At 40.9% G+C, this 20811-nt stretch overlaps 1 protein-coding gene and 2 long non-coding RNA genes across 5 annotated transcripts in view; 2 read left to right on the forward strand and 1 right to left on the reverse strand.

Moving 5' to 3' along the window:
• Positions 1-82: 82 nt before the first annotated feature.
• Positions 83-14128, reverse strand: LOC142058409 (uncharacterized). The gene is made up of 4 exons (XR_012660965.1): positions 13700-14128; positions 9994-11009; positions 2993-7817; positions 83-2408 (listed from the first exon to the last, which is right to left on the reverse strand). It is a non-coding gene; the product is annotated as an uncharacterized LOC142058409 (long non-coding RNA).
• PRPS2 (phosphoribosyl pyrophosphate synthetase 2) overlaps positions 14072-20811 on the forward strand; it is a 30386-nt gene continuing 23646 nt past the window's right edge. For 2 of the 3 annotated variants that reach the window (XM_075095505.1, XM_075095510.1), the window contains exon 1: positions 14072-14288. In XM_075095505.1, coding sequence (XP_074951606.1) covers positions 14167-14288 — 122 coding nt within the window. In that variant the 5' untranslated portion in view covers positions 14072-14166. Of the gene's footprint in view, positions 14289-14512; positions 14522-15119; positions 15169-15788; positions 15820-20811 lie in introns of those variants that run through there. The other variant, XM_075095518.1, reaches the window with a different exon arrangement.
• On the forward strand, positions 14810-20534 carry LOC142058405 (uncharacterized). The gene is made up of 2 exons (XR_012660963.1): positions 14810-15089; positions 18469-20534. It is a non-coding gene; the product is annotated as an uncharacterized LOC142058405 (long non-coding RNA).

The following is a 20811-nucleotide window of genomic DNA, read 5'->3' on the forward strand; positions in this document are numbered from 1 at the left end:
CATTGACCTTTCAGTCAAGAGTTTAGCTCTGAAACTGTGAAAAACAGAGATATCACCAAAGCATTGCATCAGGTTGCAAATTATTTATTTAATGAAAGAAGATTGCATGTTGCCTTGCTTCTCTGTCTGTCTTACAGAGTGCTACTGAAATGGAATATGCACGCAGCTGCGACCAGACCCAGATCAGAGTACAGAGCACCAGGCTACTATGTGAAGGGAAAATGATAAAAATGGAGGAAAAGACACACATGCTGTGAAAGTGAAGAATAGTTGGGAATATGAAGACATACAAAATCTTTAGAGCAGCTATTAGAATGCTCCCATCTTCCCAAGGCAATTAAAGTCTGACTGTGCTGTTACTCAGTTGTACTTGTGATCGCTTCCAACCTAGTGCTTTCAGTGGGCTTCTTCCTGAATAACAAACAATGGGTTTTCTCTTAAATTACAAGTAGAGTTTATGTTCTCCCTTTTACAAGAATGTTTAAGCCAAACAGTAAGAATACTAGGGCTGAAAAGTATAAAAGCCACCTTACACCAAAGAAAACCATGTGTAGTTTATTTTTGTTCTGATCATTAAAAACAGGACAAAGAATAACAAGTTAAAACTAGGTTTTGGAACGGTGTAAGACCTGATGCAGGAAGCGAAGTCTTGTACACAAGCAATTATACTCAGGTCTAGAGAAAGAAAATCAGTCCTTTTATCTGTAGTCTTACTGTCAATTGTCAGCACTAGGTAAAAGCCAGAATTTTTATACTACAGAAACCAGACCAACCTGAGCAGCAGGTTTGTCCTGCCCTTACTAATGGCCTTTGGTTTGCGGGACTGAAGTGTCTGAGGTTTTTTTTAAACTGGGCAAGCCTGTAGGGAACAAATAAGTATTACAAAGTTCTCCCCCAGTCCCCAGTGTAGCCTTGGGAGTACTTTAGTTCAGTGTTAAGAGGGGCTCATTATTTCAGTAATTCTGAAGCACCTTTCACCACATTAACTCTATTACTAGAAAATCTAAATTAATGGACCAATTCCAAGTCCTCAGCACAGAGACCCTTCCATGCTGTATAGGCGATTGGAACTATTGCAAATGGGTAAAAGATTCCTAATGAAGTATAAAACAGTGGCAAAAAGGTATCTCTCAAGCAGAGAAACTCCTCTGGATGCTTTTAGACCAAGATTTATTTCAAGTGGTGACAATGAAGACGTCTAATTTTCAGGCTGCTGGAAAAGGTGGGTTTTGCCTCTTTTACGTCTTAGGCTTGTCATGGCTTCACTTTTGTTGCCGTTATGTTTTGAAAGGTAGGAAGGAATCAGGACATAGGAATACCAAGGTTTTCCCAGGAAATTAGGGAATCATTTTTATGTTATGATTTTATGTGAAATCTACTTAGAGTTTGAAAAAATTTTGAGTTGCTGCTGCAGGCAGGTCATAGTTGTCAGAGGAAACAGTTTCTGAGAAAGAAAAGGGATGGTTCCTCTCAGGTATCTAGTAGATCCAACTCCTGATTGCTTTCAAAAGCAATCAGCACATTTCGTAGTCATATGATCATGTATGTTTTAAGGGACATTTGGGACTTATCTAGTCCAGCCTTATCTTCAAAGTAGATCAGATTAGACTGAGTTGCTCAGGGTCTTGTTGAGTTATGAATCTCTCCAAGGAAGCAGATTTCACAGCTGCTCTGGGCAACCTGTTTCAGTGTTGGACCACCCCAAGGTGAAGCGGGTTTTCCTGTCTATGATCAGAATTCCCCACGTTCCAGCTTGTGTCCGTTGCCTCTCCTCCTGTCATTGTGCACCTTTGAAAAGCACCTGGCTCCACCACCTCTGTAACCTCCCAGCAGGTGGTTGGAGACAGCAGCAATATCCTCAGTCTTCCCTTCTTTGGGCTGAACCAGCCCAGTTGTCTCACCCTCTCCCCTTCCTCATGCGTGCCCTCCCTCTAACCATGCTGGTGGCTCTCCGCTGGATGCACTCCAGCACGTCAGTGTCTTTCTCATACCGAGGAGTTCAAAGCTCTGCGCAGCACCCCAGAAGGGGTCTCACGCGTGCTGAGCAGAGGAGGAGGGAAACACTTGGCTTGCTGGCCATACTCTTGCTAATGCAGCCCAGGATGCCATTGACTGCCTTTGCCACAGGCGCATTCCTGGCTCATATGCAGCTTAGGAAGCACCAGGAACCCCAGGTCCTCTTCTGCAAAGCTGTGTTGTAGCTGGTCAGTCCCCAGCACGTACTGGTGCCTGGGCTTATTATTCTCCACATGCCAGCCATTTGCCTTTGCTGAGGTTCATGAGGTTCCTGGTAGCCCATTTCTACAGGCAGTTGAGGTTCCTCTGAATAGCAGGCCTCCCCTCCAGCGTATCAACCACTCTCTCCAATTTGGTATTGTTCATGAACTTCCTGAGTGTGCACCTCTGTCCTATTGTTCAGGTTATTAATAAAGAGATGAAACAATATTAGCTCTAGTATCAATCCGTCAGGCATGCAGCAGGTAACCAACTGCCAGCTGAACTTTGTTCAGTTGACCACAACCCTCTAAGCCTGGTGAGCAAGCCAATATTCCACCCAGCTTATCACCCATCCCAGAGGTACACATCTCACTATTTTGGCTATAAGGATACTGTGGAAGACTGTGTCAAAAGCATTTTACTTTCTAGGAATGGTTACATTTGACTATTTGAATTTTCTACTTTACGTCTCCAGCCTCCTCTCTATTCTTTCTTTGTAGACTAATCCCTTCTAACCGCTGAAAATGAACTATCAGAGCCCCAACACTGAACAGAAATGCCTAATTTCACCCTTGGTTTCCTTGAGAGTCAGTGGATATAGGCACTTCCATAGGCAAATCAGTTTGTCAGTATCAGAATTAACTCCAAGGGAGTTTTCCTTTCCTGGTAAGCAAATGGGCTTGTATCTTACCCCCGCCCCGCCTCGCTATGTCCCTTGACCCTTCTGATTTAATCCCTGTGTGTTAATCCTTTACATTGATTTGTTAATACTTACAGAGGGATGTATCCGTGCCTTGCATGATTTCTCTTTAATTTTCATTTTGTTGAAAGACTCTTGGTACAGCCACAGTGATTTCTTATCTTTGCTTTCTGTTTTGCTTCAGAGAGGTTTGCTGTTCTCCATTTACAGCCCTTTTCAGTTACTGCTACTTTCCTGGCAGTCTTCTGTCATTTAAATTAAGTTTCCAGAAGACACCATCTCCAGATCCTTGAGTTTGTTAGAGTTTGGTGTATTTTTCTTCTAATCCTTTGACTCCTTCCTCTCCTTACAATAATGAATTCTTTTCATTAACTTTCACTAAGCTTGCTTCCCACCTTTATGTTTTCAGTCATTTTCTGGTGAAAATCAAATTGAAAATAGCTACTTCACCAGCTGCTTCTTCTAGTTAGCTTGGCTGGGGAGGGGGGGAGAAGTGAAGGGGGGACAGGGCAGGGGAGAAAATCATTACCATAAGAGCTTCTTGGAATAACTGTGCCTATACTAGGAGATTTCAGCGTGCCTGAGAGTACTGCTGACCTTTAGAGCATGATCCTTTATGCTAACAAACTGTTGAACTGTGCCCTGGTGTGAGCGTGGCCCTTCCAGCTAGCATTTTCCCCAAATACTTCTTTGGGGCAGTTTGGCAGATCATCATTCCGGGGGTCCTTACCAACAGGCAGTTTGCATGCCGACACTGACTTGGAAGCTAAGAGATTTTACTTAATTACATGCTACTTTCCCTTGGTGCAAAGGAAAATTCTTGGACGTGTGTCATTCACTAGTATATAAGATTGCTTTATCATCTACATTTGCTTTTTCTAATAGAATTGAAGACTTCATGTAGCATTAGAAGTCTTTCATAGGCTTCTGCTGACAGTTTGAAAAATCCCTCCTCTTCCTGATTTTTGTAGATGTTTGAGGTTAAAGAAGCCTGCATCTGATTTCTTCTTGGCTTCGCAGACGGTATATACATTCTTAACATGAACCTTAACAGTATTTCCACTGTCTTGCATTTTTTCTCCTTAGTCAACTGGGCACATCTATATATCTTTCCCAGTCAAAAGGACCTTTTAGCCATGACAGCCCTAACTTCTACCTTTACCTTTTCCTAGTGGTAATGGTGGCCATGGTTTGACTGGGCTTATTGAAGTTTATCTCTTTCTACCCATGGCTAAGGAGTCTTAGTTAACCAATGATCAAAAGAGGTTCCAAGACACAACGCTGGAATTAACTTCAGATCTTCTGATGATTATAATACCGATATCTCAAAGGGGGACTGAGAGTTCACAACACCTCAGAGCTTAGTTGAACAGCACTTGATTAACGTTTAATGATTTAACTATTTGAAATTATGCATTCTGTGCAGTTTTAAATATAGGTCGTGTTGACTTTTCACTGGGAAAAGACGAAAAGTTATTGAAAATAGTACTTTTAAGTGTTACAGTGTTTCAGACATGGTAAATCTGTGAACGGAGTTCTACAGAGAGACGTGTCAGGTTAAACAGAAGCAACTGAACTTTATCACCAAATAAAGATCATCTTCAAACTTTGGCACAGAAGGATTTTATAGCACTGCACTGAATATGGGTCTTATTCCTCCATATAGCAAGTCAGACCAAGAGCTGGCTCACAGTTTCTTTCACAGCAAGTAGGTGAAATGCAGTTTTGTGCGAGCTGGCAGAAAGGGTCTGGAGTGCTAAAAGGAAGCATAAGGGGAAGGCTGGCAAATGTCAGTGGTGTTCTGGAGTCTGGGAAGGCTGGTCAAGCCATGGGATTTAGGAAGTTTTGGGGTGTTAACATGTTAGGGGATAGACAGAAGAGAATATTTAGGTCAGGATAAGTGGGATGTCGGAATGTTGTAGAGACTTCAGAAGGCCTGTCGAGGAGCAGGGGGAGGAAACCCTCTTCTCCCTCCCCCACCCTATTTTTAGCTGTTCTCTCGCTCTTATGACCTCTCCTTCTTTCTCAGTCCCCTGATATACAGGATTCATCAGTATCCCCAGAACAGTAGGGGAAATAGTGGCCTGTGCAAACAGGAGGTGAGGATTCAGGCTGTATATGCTGCTGTAACAGCCATCTGTTCTATACAGTTGTGCGTTTTAAGCAGCAAATGTCCTTTTTGCTTTTCTAACAAAGCTAAATGTTATGTCGTTGCCACTAGATTACCAAGGCTACCGATACAGAATATTTGCTCATGGAAATAATTTAACTTCACCTTTCCTGATACAGAATATTTGCTTGTGGAAATAATTTAACTTCACCCTTCCTACCGAGAGAGAAACCTTGCCCCTTTGTTAGCACTGGCGTATCCACTGGCAAAAGCTATGCTGCAATTGTGTCCCTGGGTATAATAATAGAATTTATGGAGAGCTGTGGAGGTTCCAACATAGCTACTCAAGAGGAATATGGGAGCAAGATAGATAAAGGAGCAGAGCATGGATATTTTACTGTTTTACTTCTTAAAGAGCCCAGGAGATCTCTGTTACTGTGAATTTCGTCTCAGCATGAAATGGCCTGAGATTTTTTCTTTATTTCTTTATAACCACATACGTACGTTATTTTCCTTTTCCTTTGAGAGACAGTTCCATAAAGATAAGCAAGAAATGGGAAACAAGCTTATAGGACTTGCAGAGGGAAAAATTAAAAGATTTGAAGATTTTAAAAAAGATTTAAAAATTTTAAATAAGATTTGAAAATACAGAGTCCTCTTTTGATATAAATAATACATGAACCCTGGAGAACAGTTTGATGAAAATGGACCTTGAACACAAGGCAACAAGTATGTACACATACGCAGCTTTAACCTTCATCCAAATCATCCAATTCCTCAACCGATGCATTATTATGTATTTTATCAATGAGTAATTTTATTCATTGATATGCTTCATAGAATATTAGTGTAGAGCTTCTTGAGTAATTTGGAGTCAAGATACGAGACAAGATCAGAAAACAAACCCATGTAGTACTTTTAGGATCTCTTATTATTATACCCTTATGTTGAAACAAAACTACTGAGAAATTTATAATGTCTTAATATTGTTTCAGAAAGAAATATGCACCAACATATTGTACCTCTTCAGTATTTATGCCTCTCCGCTTAGCCTCATAATTGAAGTGAACATTAATGGGTAGATGGTTTGAAGCACGTTTGTATACATATACTTTTTTTTCCCATTTCTAACTTTTTTCTTTGTGTTGTTTTTCGGGTAAAGGCTCCATATTTTTTAGGATGCTAAAGTATCAAAAGTCTTTGCAAGACCTCACTGATGTAGGCATGTTTTTTGGACCTGTATGACCAATGCTTTCAGCTTTTGCAAAGTCAAACTTATGGATATACACTTGAACGTGTCTAGTTCCTTGTAATCTCGGAGGAAACCTTTAGAGTGGGAAGCAAATGTATTCAGTTGTAGTTTCCAAGCTGTGTAGGAATAGCTGCTGTATTTTTAAGTCTGTTTTAATAACTTCTTTTTGATCAGGTATTAATTTTTTTAAAAAAATCCGTGTCTTGTAGCAATTGTGATATCACATTCAACACTTAAGTAGGTCTACTTTAAAATAGAAATGTTCTCTACATATATTTCATCCTTACAAGCCCATGGCCCTTTCACTTAGGAGGTCAGCAGACCAACAGGCAGTCTCAGCGGGCCCAGGGCAGTTGCTACTTTACAGAACTCAGGAATGCAAGCACCACAGCAGTCAGTGCTTGTGTCTATTGATCTCTCACTCTCCTTTCTTCCACTTCATAAGTTTGCACCTGATTGTGTGGGATGAAAGAATTTATTTTTAATGAGAATGAAGCTAATTAACACAAGCCACTGTAATTTCTCCAGTGGAGAAATGGAGTAAGAATGAAGTAAAACCCGGTGCGTCCAATCCTGATCATAACTATTGAAGCTGTCATTGAAATCAGCCTGGAATAATCAAAAAGAACAAAATATTAGTGATAAAGCTTTGATTTTGTTTGATTTGTATATGAAGAGTGGCAACAGGAAGAAACATTTTGAAGGTGGAGTGACTTAAGGTGGATTAGGGCTACCAAGTCTTGTTACGTTTCATGTCGTTTTTATTTCTTGGTACTTGTTATGTCGGTGTTAGTGAAAATTGATTTGCACGCCTGTCTTTATCTAGTGAAGAAAATACTTCTTACATCAGTTCTGAAAAAAACGCACACCTTTTGCAACTGTCTGAAACAGTAACACTACGGTGAAGTTGACTGACGTTCTTCAAGTGCTTAGTTAGAATTTCAATACTAAGTCTAAATACTTGTCAATTGGAAAGAATACATAGGTAGGTAAAAAGTACCTTCTGTTTGCTTTGGTTTTTTGTTTTGCTTTGTTTTTTTGTTTTCCCCAAATATTGCAAAAGGTTTAAAGAAGCTACCGTAGAGGACTTTTTTGAATATCAAGGAAAATAGCATAATTTGAATTTGGTGTATCTCTATAATTTTTTTTGTGAGGGTAACAAAGTTGTAGGGATACTTAATCATTTCAGATTCAGAAAAATTATTTTTACTGATTTTTATTTCTGTTCTACTTTGTTAATCTTTTAATATTTTTGTCTGGTGTTACATGAAGATTCTATGTCCGTTTCTTATATAACTAGCAGCATTTATAGCAATTATACTGTGGGAACAGGAAGGGGAAAGGAAGTTTTGACTCAGTAATCGATGGGCTCTCTTTCAGTCCTGGTTTGTTTTTTGAGGACTTCAGATCTCTTCCTTTCGGTGTGCTTGGGTTTTTCTATCAAGAGGTAGTTGCTAATTAATGGTCCACGTGCATATCTTGTCCTAACATGGAATATTCACTCAGATGTGGAAGCAACGAAGTCTTCTTGGGTCTCACTGCATAACCACAGCCAGAGAAAGAAGGAGAGAGCTGTTAAAAGCTTCCCTTAGTGAGTTTTCACAAAGCTGATGGAAAGTCTATGTAATCTGAATATATTATCTTGCTTTTGAAGTAGCAGTAGTACAATAATGTTAGGAGAATGAGTATCCCAGACATCACAGCAATCTACCCTGCAATAGACTAGGGGCTGTCTGCTTTCAGGGAGATTTTTCCTTAGTTTGACTTGACACCCTGGATTTCTGTGCTGTCGGAACACAGGAACATAACAACACGACAAAGGCTATACTGGGTCAGGCCAAATCTGACAGAGAGATCTGACATTCCACCTCGGACTACAGCCAAAAGCAAATGCCTGTGGTTGTGAAAGCACGATGTGAAAGACCGCAGTCTCATATCGCGATCTCTTCTCTTCTCTTGTTTGATTCTCTATCCTTATCTTTTGCCAGTCAAAAACGTCCATGCAGAATGGTTTTCTTTTGGAAAATGTGATTTGACAGAATTGAGACACAGGATGATGATGTGTTGATTTAGTAGATGATTAGAGTAGAGAATAAACAGACTTGCAGGCTAAGCTGGAGCCCTATGGCTGCCCAGACTTAGAAACAAGATGCATAGAAGACAAGCTAAAACTTTCTAGATTAGCCTGAAGCAGAATGCACAAGCTTTAGTCTTGCAAAAGCCACCGAAATCTTTGATCTTTTATCTTGAACTAGGCTATTTTTAAAAGGGTAGAAAATGGTCTTCTGGGCAGTTTTGGGCTTTTGCCTCTGATATCTGAATGGATGATATATATTGATCTGCTCTTTCCACCTGTTTGGCACTGATATGCTTCCTTTGTTCAATAGTGCAGTCCCCAGAGCTTGTGTTCTGTGAAGCAACAGCAATCCCGTTTATGTACAGACTTACAAAGAAATACAGGATTCCAGGATTAGTCTGCTGCCTTGCCATTATTTACTCATGCAAGCAGTAACACAGAAGATGCTGAAAACTGGTGGTTGACTAACTGGTGGAAGCAGAGGTAAAAGCCCTGGTACTAGAGGTGAGATGCAGTTTTCAAGGATGAAGATTATGAGCTAGTGTTCCTTGGGAGCACAAGTGGGCAAAATCATGGCAGAAAGGAAAAAACAGTGAAACAAACAAACAAAAAAAAACCACGAAAAAAGATACAAAAAACAGTGAAAATGAATTAAAATAAGAGGTATTGTAGAAACCGAAAGCTCTGTAAACAATTGAAAAAAAGATTTGAAACAAGAAAGGAATTAAACCATCATATGATTGTTTTCCTAGAACAAGTTGAGAAATGACCTAGTAGTAGGAACTAAATCTTTGTGCAAAAATTAAAATATTTCATGATTCATTGGGAAACCCAAACTGAAGAAGGATCCCAGTCTAAACTGTGAGGACAAACCAAAGGGAATCAGATTGCTTCCTATTAAGTAAATTACTTTCTTCAACTTGGAGCTTCCTAACAGGGATAAGCTGCAACAGAAACTTAAGGAACTGAGACCTCATCTTGAGAAGGAATCAAATGTGTAACAAAGCTGGCTGGACAACAAGATTTTAATACATGACTGTTCTTGATCATTTAGAATTTTTTTTTCCCCATGCCTGGGTCACTCAAAGTCAACTCATCATTTACTACAGAAGAAAAAACCACAAATGAAAAAAAAAATTTTAACTTAGCCGATCTTCAAAACACTTCCATAATGGACATAAATGCCAGTACTTATAGTCCAACAGGAGTGTTGACGTACAAGCACAAGTCATGACTGTACGATGAGTTAATACGGAAAAAGTGTGAGTGCTGAAGCATTATATTATTGTGAAACCTACAAGAAACTCCCGGCAGTGACAAAATCTAGAATAATGCAAGCACTACAGAAAAAAAGATTTATAAAGGATCTTAAGAAATCACCTAGTCTGGCCCTTTCCTCCATAGCAATACCTTCAATGCCTACAAAATACTTTCAGTAGATCATTTTCGCTACTGTTTTGTGGCAGAAAATTCATGCTCAGGACAAGCCACATATCCCAGATATTACCTTTATAGATATGAGAATCCTGAAAGGTACTTTGTAAGCTGTGTGGGAAAACTGCAGCATTATGAGGTGGCATATACACATAAGTTTGGTAACCTGCCATAACTACAAGAATAATTAAATAATTGCTTACTGCAGTTGAAATGTAGCCATCAAAGCTCAGACTGGAAAAATAGTGACAAGTTTCCCAGATTTCTCAGCACCAAAAGACATTTTCTGTTGCTCAGTTAAAGGTAGTTTAAGAGAAAATCTGTTAGAGAAGAAGAGAACATCACTATGGAGATAAGTAGGGGGCTAAGAACAGTCTAGGCCATTGATGTGAAAATGTCCTGATAACAAAGCATACAGTGAACAGGTAAGTTTCTATAACTTGCAGTTTGAAATGTCTTTTTCTCCATTGATCATGCATTGTATAAGGTGCCACTTGTTAGATGATGATTAGAGCTGAGAAAGGTGTATTATGATGTGCATTAGGAGAAATTTATGAAAGCTGTTTGGCTTAGCATCTTCCCTCAGAATAAATGTAAGACGGGCAATAAGCTTTTTTACAGAATAAAGTAGGTGAAGCAGTAGGAGCTGTATCTGCTGACAAAGGAAGTGGAGCTAAGTGATCAAAGAGATTTCAATAGCAGCTGAATAGTGTACCATGGATCTGTGGATCTGAAAGAGAATCAGCAGCTGAAACATTCTGCGTTCACAGAATATCCAGAGGTAACATTAGAAACAATCACAGAAATTGGAAGCCATACGGTAAAGCAGGGAGGCAGTGGGGATTTGGAAGACAGCTGGGAGGGAGATGACTGGAGCTATGTGGAAGCTGGGAACATTGAGAGCAATTTGGGAGCAGCAGGTGGCCAAGATCATGAAGAACATGCTAAGTCATCAGGTGCTAGGAACAACTATAGGGGTCTTCTGACAAAACTTTATGCTTTCTCAGTAGCATTATTCATTTAACAACTTTTTATGTTTTCATACTTGCAGGATAGAACAAGCTTTGGAAGAACCAGATCAGCATTTGAGGACAATAGAATCACAGGTCTCAAAATGCAGAGATAATACGTTTGGACAGATATGACTGTAATGCTGTCAGCTGCTGCTATTCCATATCAAGGCCTCCAATATTTGCCGTTTGTTCTTCATGCCAGAGCCCTTGGAGACAAGTGATTAGAGACAAATATTAGTTTTCATTTTTTTTAAGGGAGATTCTGAGAAAATCTTGAAATCACGACCCAAATGTACACTAATAGTTAAAAATACACACAACAAATAAAAATAGCCTGCAACTATTTTAAATCTCAGATTTTTCATTATCAACTCTTTTGAGACCAGAGCCATGATTTGCTAACATTTTACAACTAAATGCTATAACTGAGGGCAGCAATTGGTCAATGGAGTCTTTTGCAAATTATGGCTGTGAAAAGAAGGAATGAAATAGCTTGATATTCAGATTGTATTTCCAGAGACCCAACAGGGATTTTGTCAGTTCTTTTAAAAAGCTGGGGATTTTCCCCAACAGATAGTCCCCCATAAAGACATTTTGTACTTTGGAAGAAAAAAAAAACAGTCAGAAGTCATTCTGATACAAAAACTACAAAAGCCCTGGGTTACTCTGAGTGACTTTTTTTCAGGGTGTAACAATTTTTAGTATGGGAACTGTAAGGAGGGTCATAGAGTGAGCTATATGGTAAGATTTGCAAAACCGTGCACTGGAATGAAACCAAGATGGGCGAACATTTTTCAAGTTTATATAAATCAGAGTCTCTTTGTAGCCCATTTTCTGCTTCTGCTTTCTGTTGCAGGAGCAGAATTCCATATGCTTTCTCTGGTCCAGCTGACTACTAATTGTTGCAGTCTTTGTGCTGGCTAAACTGACCAATACTTTCATTACAATGTGATGATAAAAGGAAGAGAACAATTTCCTGTTGAAAGTTTTACTTTCTGCTGTCAGGCAGGTAGTTCCCTTATTGTTCTCATTTAATCAAAAGAGAAAGAGTGGAAATAGTGATATATTTTTAATTTCTTTTCTCTAGAAAAGTGCAAAGCTTCAAGTGGTGATGACACAAACTTCTGATTTCTGGTCCGCTATTTCAGTCTATCACAGCCAAAGGAAAGATAATCATACTTTGTATGTCAATCAGCACTATTTCCTTTGTATGTCAGCCTCCACAACTAATTTTAATGCCTGCAGTTTCTATAGTGTAGCTACAGGATAAAGACTAATTAGCCGTTGGCCACAAAAGTCTTAGTGGGCTGGAAAGAATTGTCTGGGTATCCCGCTAAGCCATAGAGAAAACAGAGGAATATATACTAAACTGCATGTGAGGACAAAAGTTTTAACTGGATACTTTGGGGAAAAAAGAGAGCAGGTCAAGACATCCACCAAGTGAGCTAGTTCATTATAGGGCTCAGTGCTGCCAAACATATATAAAAAAACCTCTTGGCAGCCCAAGTTGTCTTCTGATCTTCTGCAGATTATTTAAAACGTTCTGGTGTTGTTTTGAGTCCACAGTGAAGTATGGTTTTCCTTCATTACATTATTTTGACATTAAATTACCCCTTTCTGTCTAGCACTGCTTTTAGTTCTGATAATCCTGAGGTTGTATCAGCAAGTTTTCTTTTTCACAGATTTGAAACCTGCAGTCTTAATGGAAGCTGAGGTCCCCTGTCACAGAAGCTAAAGATTTTAAAATAACCAATATTAAAAATCACAGTGAAATCAGGACAGCTGGCAAAACTCAGAGTTGCAAGTGGCTCAGAACAAAATGTAGCCTACAAAATTAGTTGTCGGAGAAGATGTATGAACTGGAAGAAGCACAAGCTTGACTTTCAGATGCTGTTATGAGCCTACAGTGCTGACTGTTAAACACATTTCTTTTGAATTACATATGGAGAAAATACAAAAAGGGCAAAAGGGTGAGTGTGGCATATAAACGGGCCTCATACGTTAAGGCTTTGGCAATGTGTCCAACACTGAAATAGATTCTGAAATTATGCTGTGGTAAGTCACAACACTTCTTGTTCCCATTCTTGTCCATAAGTTGTGTCCCCTGTTTATATCGCCTCTGCAACGATGCAATACTTAGCAAGAAGTGTCCATGATTTGTGGAACTATCTGGCTGGATGACTCAGACCACAGAGAATGGTAACACAAGCAACCCAAACTGCTAACCCCTAACTCCTTAGCCCAAACCATTTACTAACTCAGCTGTTGGTTAAAATATTTAGGACATATGTTTGTTCTTTCTGGATTTATTCTGATGGAGAACGTTCCTTACTAGAAAAAAACCCCAACATTTCTTTGCAGTAATTCCATTTAATCAAAAATCCAGTATTCATTTCAAGAATGACTTTGGTAGGAGTTTTGACCAGCTCTAAAACTGTCTGTAGAGATGAACTCTGCAACACTGGGGTTTATCTGGTCATGAATAATGTCACTGGTGGAGCATTATCAAACATATCTTCAAGACCTTGCTCCTCAAAGCAAAGGATTGCTTAAAGCAGGAAAACTGAGGCGGTTCTAAAGACAGCTATCCAATGCAATTTATTTATTTTTATACATATGAGCTAAAACTGTATTACCTGAAAGCTAAGACCTTTTTGCCTGTGTTCAATTTTCTGAGAGTAGTTTGTACATGAGCCTATTTCTAAGCAACAATCAAGAAAAACAAACATGTTAATGGAAAACGAATGGCATATACATAGAATCGGCTGCAGGTTATTCAAGGACAGCTCTGGTAGCTAGAACTAATTCGGTATGTATCTAACTACGCATATACCTAGCTATACCTGTCTTTGGCCATTGCATTTTTAGGTGACAGTGTCAGCTGAACCGTACGTACCCAGCTGCACAGGCAGCCAAACCCCCCGTTAAGATCTTCCGTTTGTCCCTCTCTCAAAAGTGTGCAAAGAGAAGCGGAGGCAGAGCTCTGCCCGCCTGAGGTGAAGCCCGGTCTAACCCTGCTGCAAAGGCAGGGCGGCAGCTGGCTGCCCGGGAAGGGGACGGACCGCACCTGGGCAAGGGTGCTTGGAGATGAGGAAGAAGAGGAGGAGGAGGAGAAAGGAGGGACGGAGGGGGCACGACCGCCCCTCCCTTAACGCCCCTCAGCCGGCTAACGGCTACCGGCTAACGGCCGCCGCCGCCACCTCCGCCCCCGGCCCCTCCCCGCTCCCGGCGGCGGGAGGGGCGGGCCCGCCGCCCCGGTTATTTGATCCCGCGCCGTGGTCCCCGCGATCTCTCTCACCTTCGCCGCAGTCCCGACCCCCTCCCCTCAGCCCGCCCGTTCTCGGCGTGTCTCCCGCCCCCGCCATGCCAAACATCGTGCTGTTCAGCGGCAGCTCCCACCACGACCTGTCCCAGCGGGTGGCGGACCGCCTCGGGCTGGAGCTGGGCAAGGTGGTCACCAAGAAGTTCAGCAACCAGGAGACCAGGTGTGTGGGGCGGGGCGGTGCTCGGGCCGCGGAAGCCCGTGGGTAGCCGTCGCCGGGCGCGGGGGCAGGGGAGCGGCGTGCAGAGGTGCGTCCTGCCCGTGGGTCCCCCCCGCGCCCTCCTCTCGGTGGGACGGCCCCTGTCCCGGTCAAGAGCGTTCTCCTGTGGGGCGACGGTGGTGTTTGCGACAGGCAGCCTGTCTGCAACGTGAGGTTCCCCCCGCTGCTCGCAGATAGTGCGTTAAACGGTTGATCAGCTTCATCTCCTTAAAGATAAAATCATCTTGATTTTGCGAATTACAGTGTATTATGTAGCTTTGTAGGTAGAACAGGATGGTGGTGATGGATTGGACGCTTGACGAAGAGCCTGGGTCAAATCCCACTTCAGGATCTGTCGCGACTGGTCTTTATTCTGCGTCAGCAGCCAGCCGTGTGTGAGCTGGAGGGGTTACAGCTCCTGTATGGCTCCCCTCCTTAGTCCAAGGCTGTTGCTCCTGCATGAGGATAATACAGTTGTTATGGTGGCCTTGGCTCGCTACTGAAAGTGCAGGCGTGTTAGGTTCCTGGCCAGCCAAATGCAGGAAGTAATTCTGATAACGGTGTAAAAAAAATCCTGCGTGAAATCATGAGGATGGCTTGCTCGCATTGACTGTCTGAGAGTGTGCTTGCCAGAGCTTTTTCTACTAGTATCGCCTCTCTTTACTAGTTTGTCAAGTTGGGTTTCTGACCCCTCTGTTTCATTTACTCATTTTTAATGAAGAATTTTAAATTGAGGTGATAGCTGTATGTCCACCCCACGATCTGGTAAGACTCTGCAACTGCATTTCTATATAGGTCTATGAGACTAGGCTGCCAGCTGATTCTGAAACACAAGTTCCCCACTGTAAGTAGCTGGCTAGTCTCTGAGGTTAGCGTATGTTTATTTTCATCTGTTCTTGTTCTGAATCTCCCAAACAAGCATGTTTTCATTACTTCCTTTGAAAGATTAACATGGTGTTTTCTAAAATCACTCTCACAAAGCTTTTCCTTCTATTCTGTCTACATTTTTGCATTCTCAGTTTAATTGCTCTTGTCCTAGTTATGCTCACTGGCATTACTCTAAACCCTCTTCCATTGGTGTTTATGCAACCTAATGTTTGCACACATTCCTCTTCATTCCTGATTAAATGAAGGTTTAAATCTTCTCTCAAGTCTTTCCAGCCCCATACTCGCTTTATTGCTCTTTGATCTCTTTTCTGCATGATAAAACTTCATTTGTGTATTTGGTTCCATGACTTTCTTGCTAACTTATGTCTAAATTTTTTTTAATGTTTGTTTTCCAGAGACGCTTATTTTTAGTTCTGATGTTTGCTAGGTTTTAGGCAGAGATCACCTGATTTAGATTTCATCCAAGGTAGAAATTTATCTCCAAAGCTTGCATGTTTATTTTATGAGGTAAGCTAATGAAATTCTAGGCTTCAGAATACAATAATCTCTAGTCTATCATTCCACCTGTTTTTCCGGGTGTGCAATATTGGACTCTGCCGTTAAACAGGTAGGTAGTGGTGATTGCAGCATGTCAGTGGTTTGGCTAACCTAGTAGTGCCAGTTTTTTGTTTTGGGTTTTTTTGGAGGCAAGTAGGGATGTACTGTGGTGTAGATATGAGGAATGTATCTGAACATTATTTCTGGTGTCTTCTGTTGCAACACTGTGAGGCTGATATCTTTTTTTTTCCTTTTTCCTAAACTTAAAATACCGTAACACTGTAAATACTTAAGTGTTTTGTTTTTCTTCTTTTACAACTTCATACTTTTGAAGTTCTAAAAATTCTTGTTTCCCCTTCAGCAAGTACAGTTGTACCCACTCTATAATGTTTTAAGTGGGTAATCTTCAACATTCTTAGCAACTTATTTCAGGATGCTGGCCTTCCAGTTTTGTAGACTGATATTCTTAAGAAAAAAAACTGCAGTAGCAGTAGGAGAATTCCTCAGCAATGTATTTGAAATTAAACTACAGTGAAAGTTGATAAAATATTTACATTGCAGTAGTCCTTTCCTGAGGCACCTGGATTTTCAGTCTGACTGTGTAGCAAGGTTTCTTCATGTGTGTATATAAGCAAAAACTTATTTCTTCCTATGTAAAAATAATCCAGCACAATCTTTTTTCTTATTTTTGTTGCATTTTAAAATATATAAATAAGTGTATTGGCATTACGAAATACATTTGCAGTATTGCAGAATACTAAAACCTGATAGTTAAAATGCTCAGAGAACCTTAAACCTTCCCAGTGGCACTCAGGCAAACCCCTGAGCAAAGAGATAAGCCTGGGCCGGAAGGTCAATAAACTCTTGCTTTGTCAGATCTGTTAAGTTAGCAAGTTGCAGAGAAGATTCACCTTTTGTTAAAAACTCTGGTCTGCTGCGTTCTCTTAAATGTAAATGTAAATTATGTGTAAGTTAATACATCTATGCAGCCGCAGGCTTAAATCCTTGTCAAAGGGTCCCTAGCTGGAAACTCTTTACTTGAGAACTGCTTTTAGTCCGGCTTGCAGGAAAGAGTGGAGGGAATAGTCATTAAATAATTTGCATTATATTTCAGCTCAAACAGGCTTTAGGTCTCAGTCCTAATCCTTAGCAGATATGAGTGGGTTTGGGGACCTAAAGTTGGATCCTGAGGTTAGCCAGGGATACGACCACCACTGACAAGCCCTGTGGCGAAATGCACAGGTATATTCCCAAATCCAGAACACTTAAAATGGGAAAGGCTTCCCTTTTTAATTTATGCTGAGACTAGCATATCTAGCAATATCCCAGTTCTCTTCTGATTTAGGCATTCAGTATTCTTGCAGATCTGTAACTGAGAAATGCAATATCTGTGCTAGAGAAGTGAGGGAAGATGCTGGTAGACTTGCCTATCACCCCATATTTTTTTTTCCCCTCCCTCCATCCAAACTCTATGGAAATGCTTTCCTTCAGTTGACTGCCAAAGTCAACCAACTCTGAAGCAGCGAGGGAGCTTCTCAGTAATATCTGGTTGTGGAAGATAACTCTGTTTAGTGCTCAAAGCTTGCGTGTTAATTAACTGCCAGCCACAGTGTCATGGTAGGAGCTTGGGTGGCACCACTTTCTCACTTATCTGGCAAAATCTTAGGGCTGCAGTGGGGGTTCAGTCAGTTTATATTCTTCAAACCCTACAAGCAACTGTCATCTGCAGAGTTTGGCAGGCTGGGGGAAGAAGAAAGGAATGGAAGCCCTTAAACAGGCATTACTGTTGTAGCCTCAACATCGTGAAACTGAGTTGTAACGGAAGCATACAGATATTAAATGCTCTGAAGTTTTTCCCAAAGATGTCTTCAAACACACTGAGATGGCATTTTATTCTAGCTGATACACAATTAAAACCCAGTGCAGGTATTTTTGGTGAGTCAGCTGATTAAAAAAAAAAAAACCAACAAAACTGACTGTACATTACTTAAATAAACATACCATATATTGTAAGAAAATATGTTTGCTTCTCTAAAGACTGTTTATTTTAACTCTGTCCTTGAAATACTTGTTATTCTCAAAATGGAGAAACTGGAGTCATAGACGGCATCCTCTTTCACACATCTCTCCCAGTGGAAGAAGTTAGTGCTCCCACCCATTCCTGTAAGCTTCCTTGCTTCTTCCTTTCAGATTCACTGCTGAATTTAGTCGTCTTGCAGATCTTCTCAACAGGTCCATGAGGAAGGGATTTGAAGTCCTGCTTGGCACATGGGAATTTGGAGGCTGCCTACCTGCAGTCTTATTTAGCTGCTGAAGCTGGGTTGTTTCAGAAACATTGACTTGTAATTGCCATTAGATTTTACAGAGGAAAGCATGGGTTGACTACAAAGGGACATTGTCTGCTGTATGGGAAACCCTGTGTTGATGATATGAGGGCCATTTGTGTGTAAGTAAATAAATAAAACTGGGGTCTTGGTCTAAAATTTAATCTTGGAAGGTAGGAAAAAATAGCTGATGTTTCCTTGGGGAAATCTTACAGGGATGGATGAGAGTCTCTATTTCATGCAAAGCGGGGTAATGAAAACAGTTTGTTCTATGAAGTAATTGAAAAAATCAGGAACAAACCTGGAAATGTTGATGTCAGTGCTATGTATCAGGGATGCACAATTCAGTACCAGGATGTAACATTTCCCTCCATCTCCCCTTCTGCTTCCTCCAGCTCTTCTACTGCAGTTCTCAGATGAGACATGACCTCGCTATGTCTCCTGTACTCTGGTTGCTTTGGACTCAGCTGCTGTGGGGGCCATGAGCTGTACCACTCTCGCTGGAGTAGATGGTTATGGTGTTTGCAGACCCCTAATAGTGGACTAAGCAAGCTCAGGACCAAGCAAGCTTAGGTTCATGCTGGGATGTGAAGTGTCTCTTCATGCTGCCCAGCTGCTGAGTGAGTGATTCACAACTGGGGTTGTTGTGGTCTGCCTGTGGCTCACTTACACTGTCATAAGCAAGCAGAGGCTGGAGAAACCAATCTTACCAGCTTGGTTGAATACGATAAATATTGTTTCTGGGTTGACTGTTGGGCATGTTTTGTTTATACAGGGAATTGAAGATGCAGCACATACGGCCATTTATCACATTGTTCATTGCTCTGGATCAGAAGAGGCCCAAAAATGCTTCAAAACTTTTGGTTTGAGACTTCCACTTTATTGATCTTGCTGTATACTGTGCATTTCTTATCTTTAAGTAGATGTTAAATGCTTGACATTCTAAAAGTGAAAAATGACTGATGTGAATAGGGGCTGATGATCCCACATGCCCTTAGCTGCAGAGTTCAGTACTCAGCCTTTGAAGACTCTGCATGTGCTCAGACTTGTTAGGCATTTGTTTCCAAATTTCTGAGGGTTCCTTTTGGACTGCATGTGGCTCAACCTAGAGCTGCTCAAGTGAAGGTGTTTTCCTCTTGTGGTGGCAGGCTGTGTGTCAGAGTGGAGGGTAAGAAGGTATTTCCTGTTTGTGGCTCTTACCATGCCAGCGCCTGCCTTTAGGACGGGGCAGTTGTCAAAGAAGATCTAATTGGGGGTTGGTCTTGGAGTTGTTAATCAAAGTGGTAGAGCCTAGAGTTGAGGGGAGACCGTGGGTGGCAGGAGGCATGGGATGCCTATAGACTTAAAAGCATCTCTGCAATTTTTATTGTTTCTTTGTTGCTTTGGGCTTTGCTGGTACCCACTTTGTTATATAACATCATGGCAGTTGCAATATTTCCCCAGTAAGTTAGAGATCTTCTGTTGAAAGACGTTACTCTGCAATATGCGTTCCCAAAGGTAGGAGGTCAAACACACTGCTCTGCTTAGTGCTTTCCACTGGCTGGGTTTCAATGAATTGCAAATTCAGCATGTGGCCTTCTTTGATCACTTTTGAGATACTGATTCTTTTTGCACTCTGTATGAGGACTCCAGACCTTAAATTTTGGCTGCTTCTCTGGTTATTAAAAGTGCCTGAAGTACATATCTACTTTATTGCTACCTAAATTGCTCAAGAAATATTACTTATTGTAAGCATGGCTATAAACTTAATCTGTTGTAGTTATTTTAAAAGGTACATAGAACCCTTTTAAGTGCATTATTTGAACAGGATCCTAGTTACAGATTTATGTTACCATTTTAGTCTGGCTCTGCATACTTATTCCCCTGCTTCCCCACAACTATTTGGGGTTTTTTGGGTTTTTTCCTCTTTTTTTTTTTTTTTTTTGTTACGATGTACAAATTTAAAATTCGGGTCTTTATAAGTTTTGTTGGAGTCTACTATAAACCTAGCTCAGAAGGAGCTCAGCCTGCTGTTATTCCTCATTTTTAATTTTGTTTAATGGATGCTTCAGCCATTGGAACATGTTTGTAACGTTAATTGGGTTTTGAGCCATATCCTTAATTCATGGTAGTTAATCTATTCAAGTTTCTAGTTATTAAACTGAACTCTCAAATCAGCCTTTGCAAGATGAAGGCAGATACCAACACTCACACTTGGTTTACATCGTGTCCTGTCTTACATGTATCTTCCCCAGATAGAGCCTTGTGCTTGTGGATTCCAAGCAACTGGCTCAAAGTGAATTACTTTTGTGGGCTATTAATTTCTATAATTTTTACTTTAAAATACAATTGTGTGGTGTCAGGGCTTGTAATGTACAGGTTCTGTTGACTCTTCTTGAATGAGAAGTGTAAATAAACTGAGTGTTACCAAATAGCTGAATTTGATTAAATTGCGTAAACCAAACAGAGCTTGTAATCTTGAGGCAAGAGCTTGTTCTTGTGTCCTTACTCTGTGTCCTCGCTAAGTGAAATTGTTTAAATAACCCCTAAACAGTTAAATAGGTCATGATAACTGAAGGACTTGGTGGGTGGGGGCCGAAGTAGCAATGCTAGTGTCATCACATCCAATGGGGGAACAAGCTGGGCTAACCAGAGCAGTGACAAAGATGCCTTAGCTGCCTCACAAGATAACACTCAGAAGACCAACCACCTCAAGAGTGTGCATGGCTATAGTGGGTCCTCATGCATCCTTCCCGGGA

The sequence above is a fragment of the Phalacrocorax aristotelis genome, chromosome 1 (assembly GCF_949628215.1).
Source record: "Phalacrocorax aristotelis chromosome 1, bGulAri2.1, whole genome shotgun sequence".
Taxonomy (NCBI): domain Eukaryota; kingdom Metazoa; phylum Chordata; class Aves; order Suliformes; family Phalacrocoracidae; genus Phalacrocorax; species Phalacrocorax aristotelis.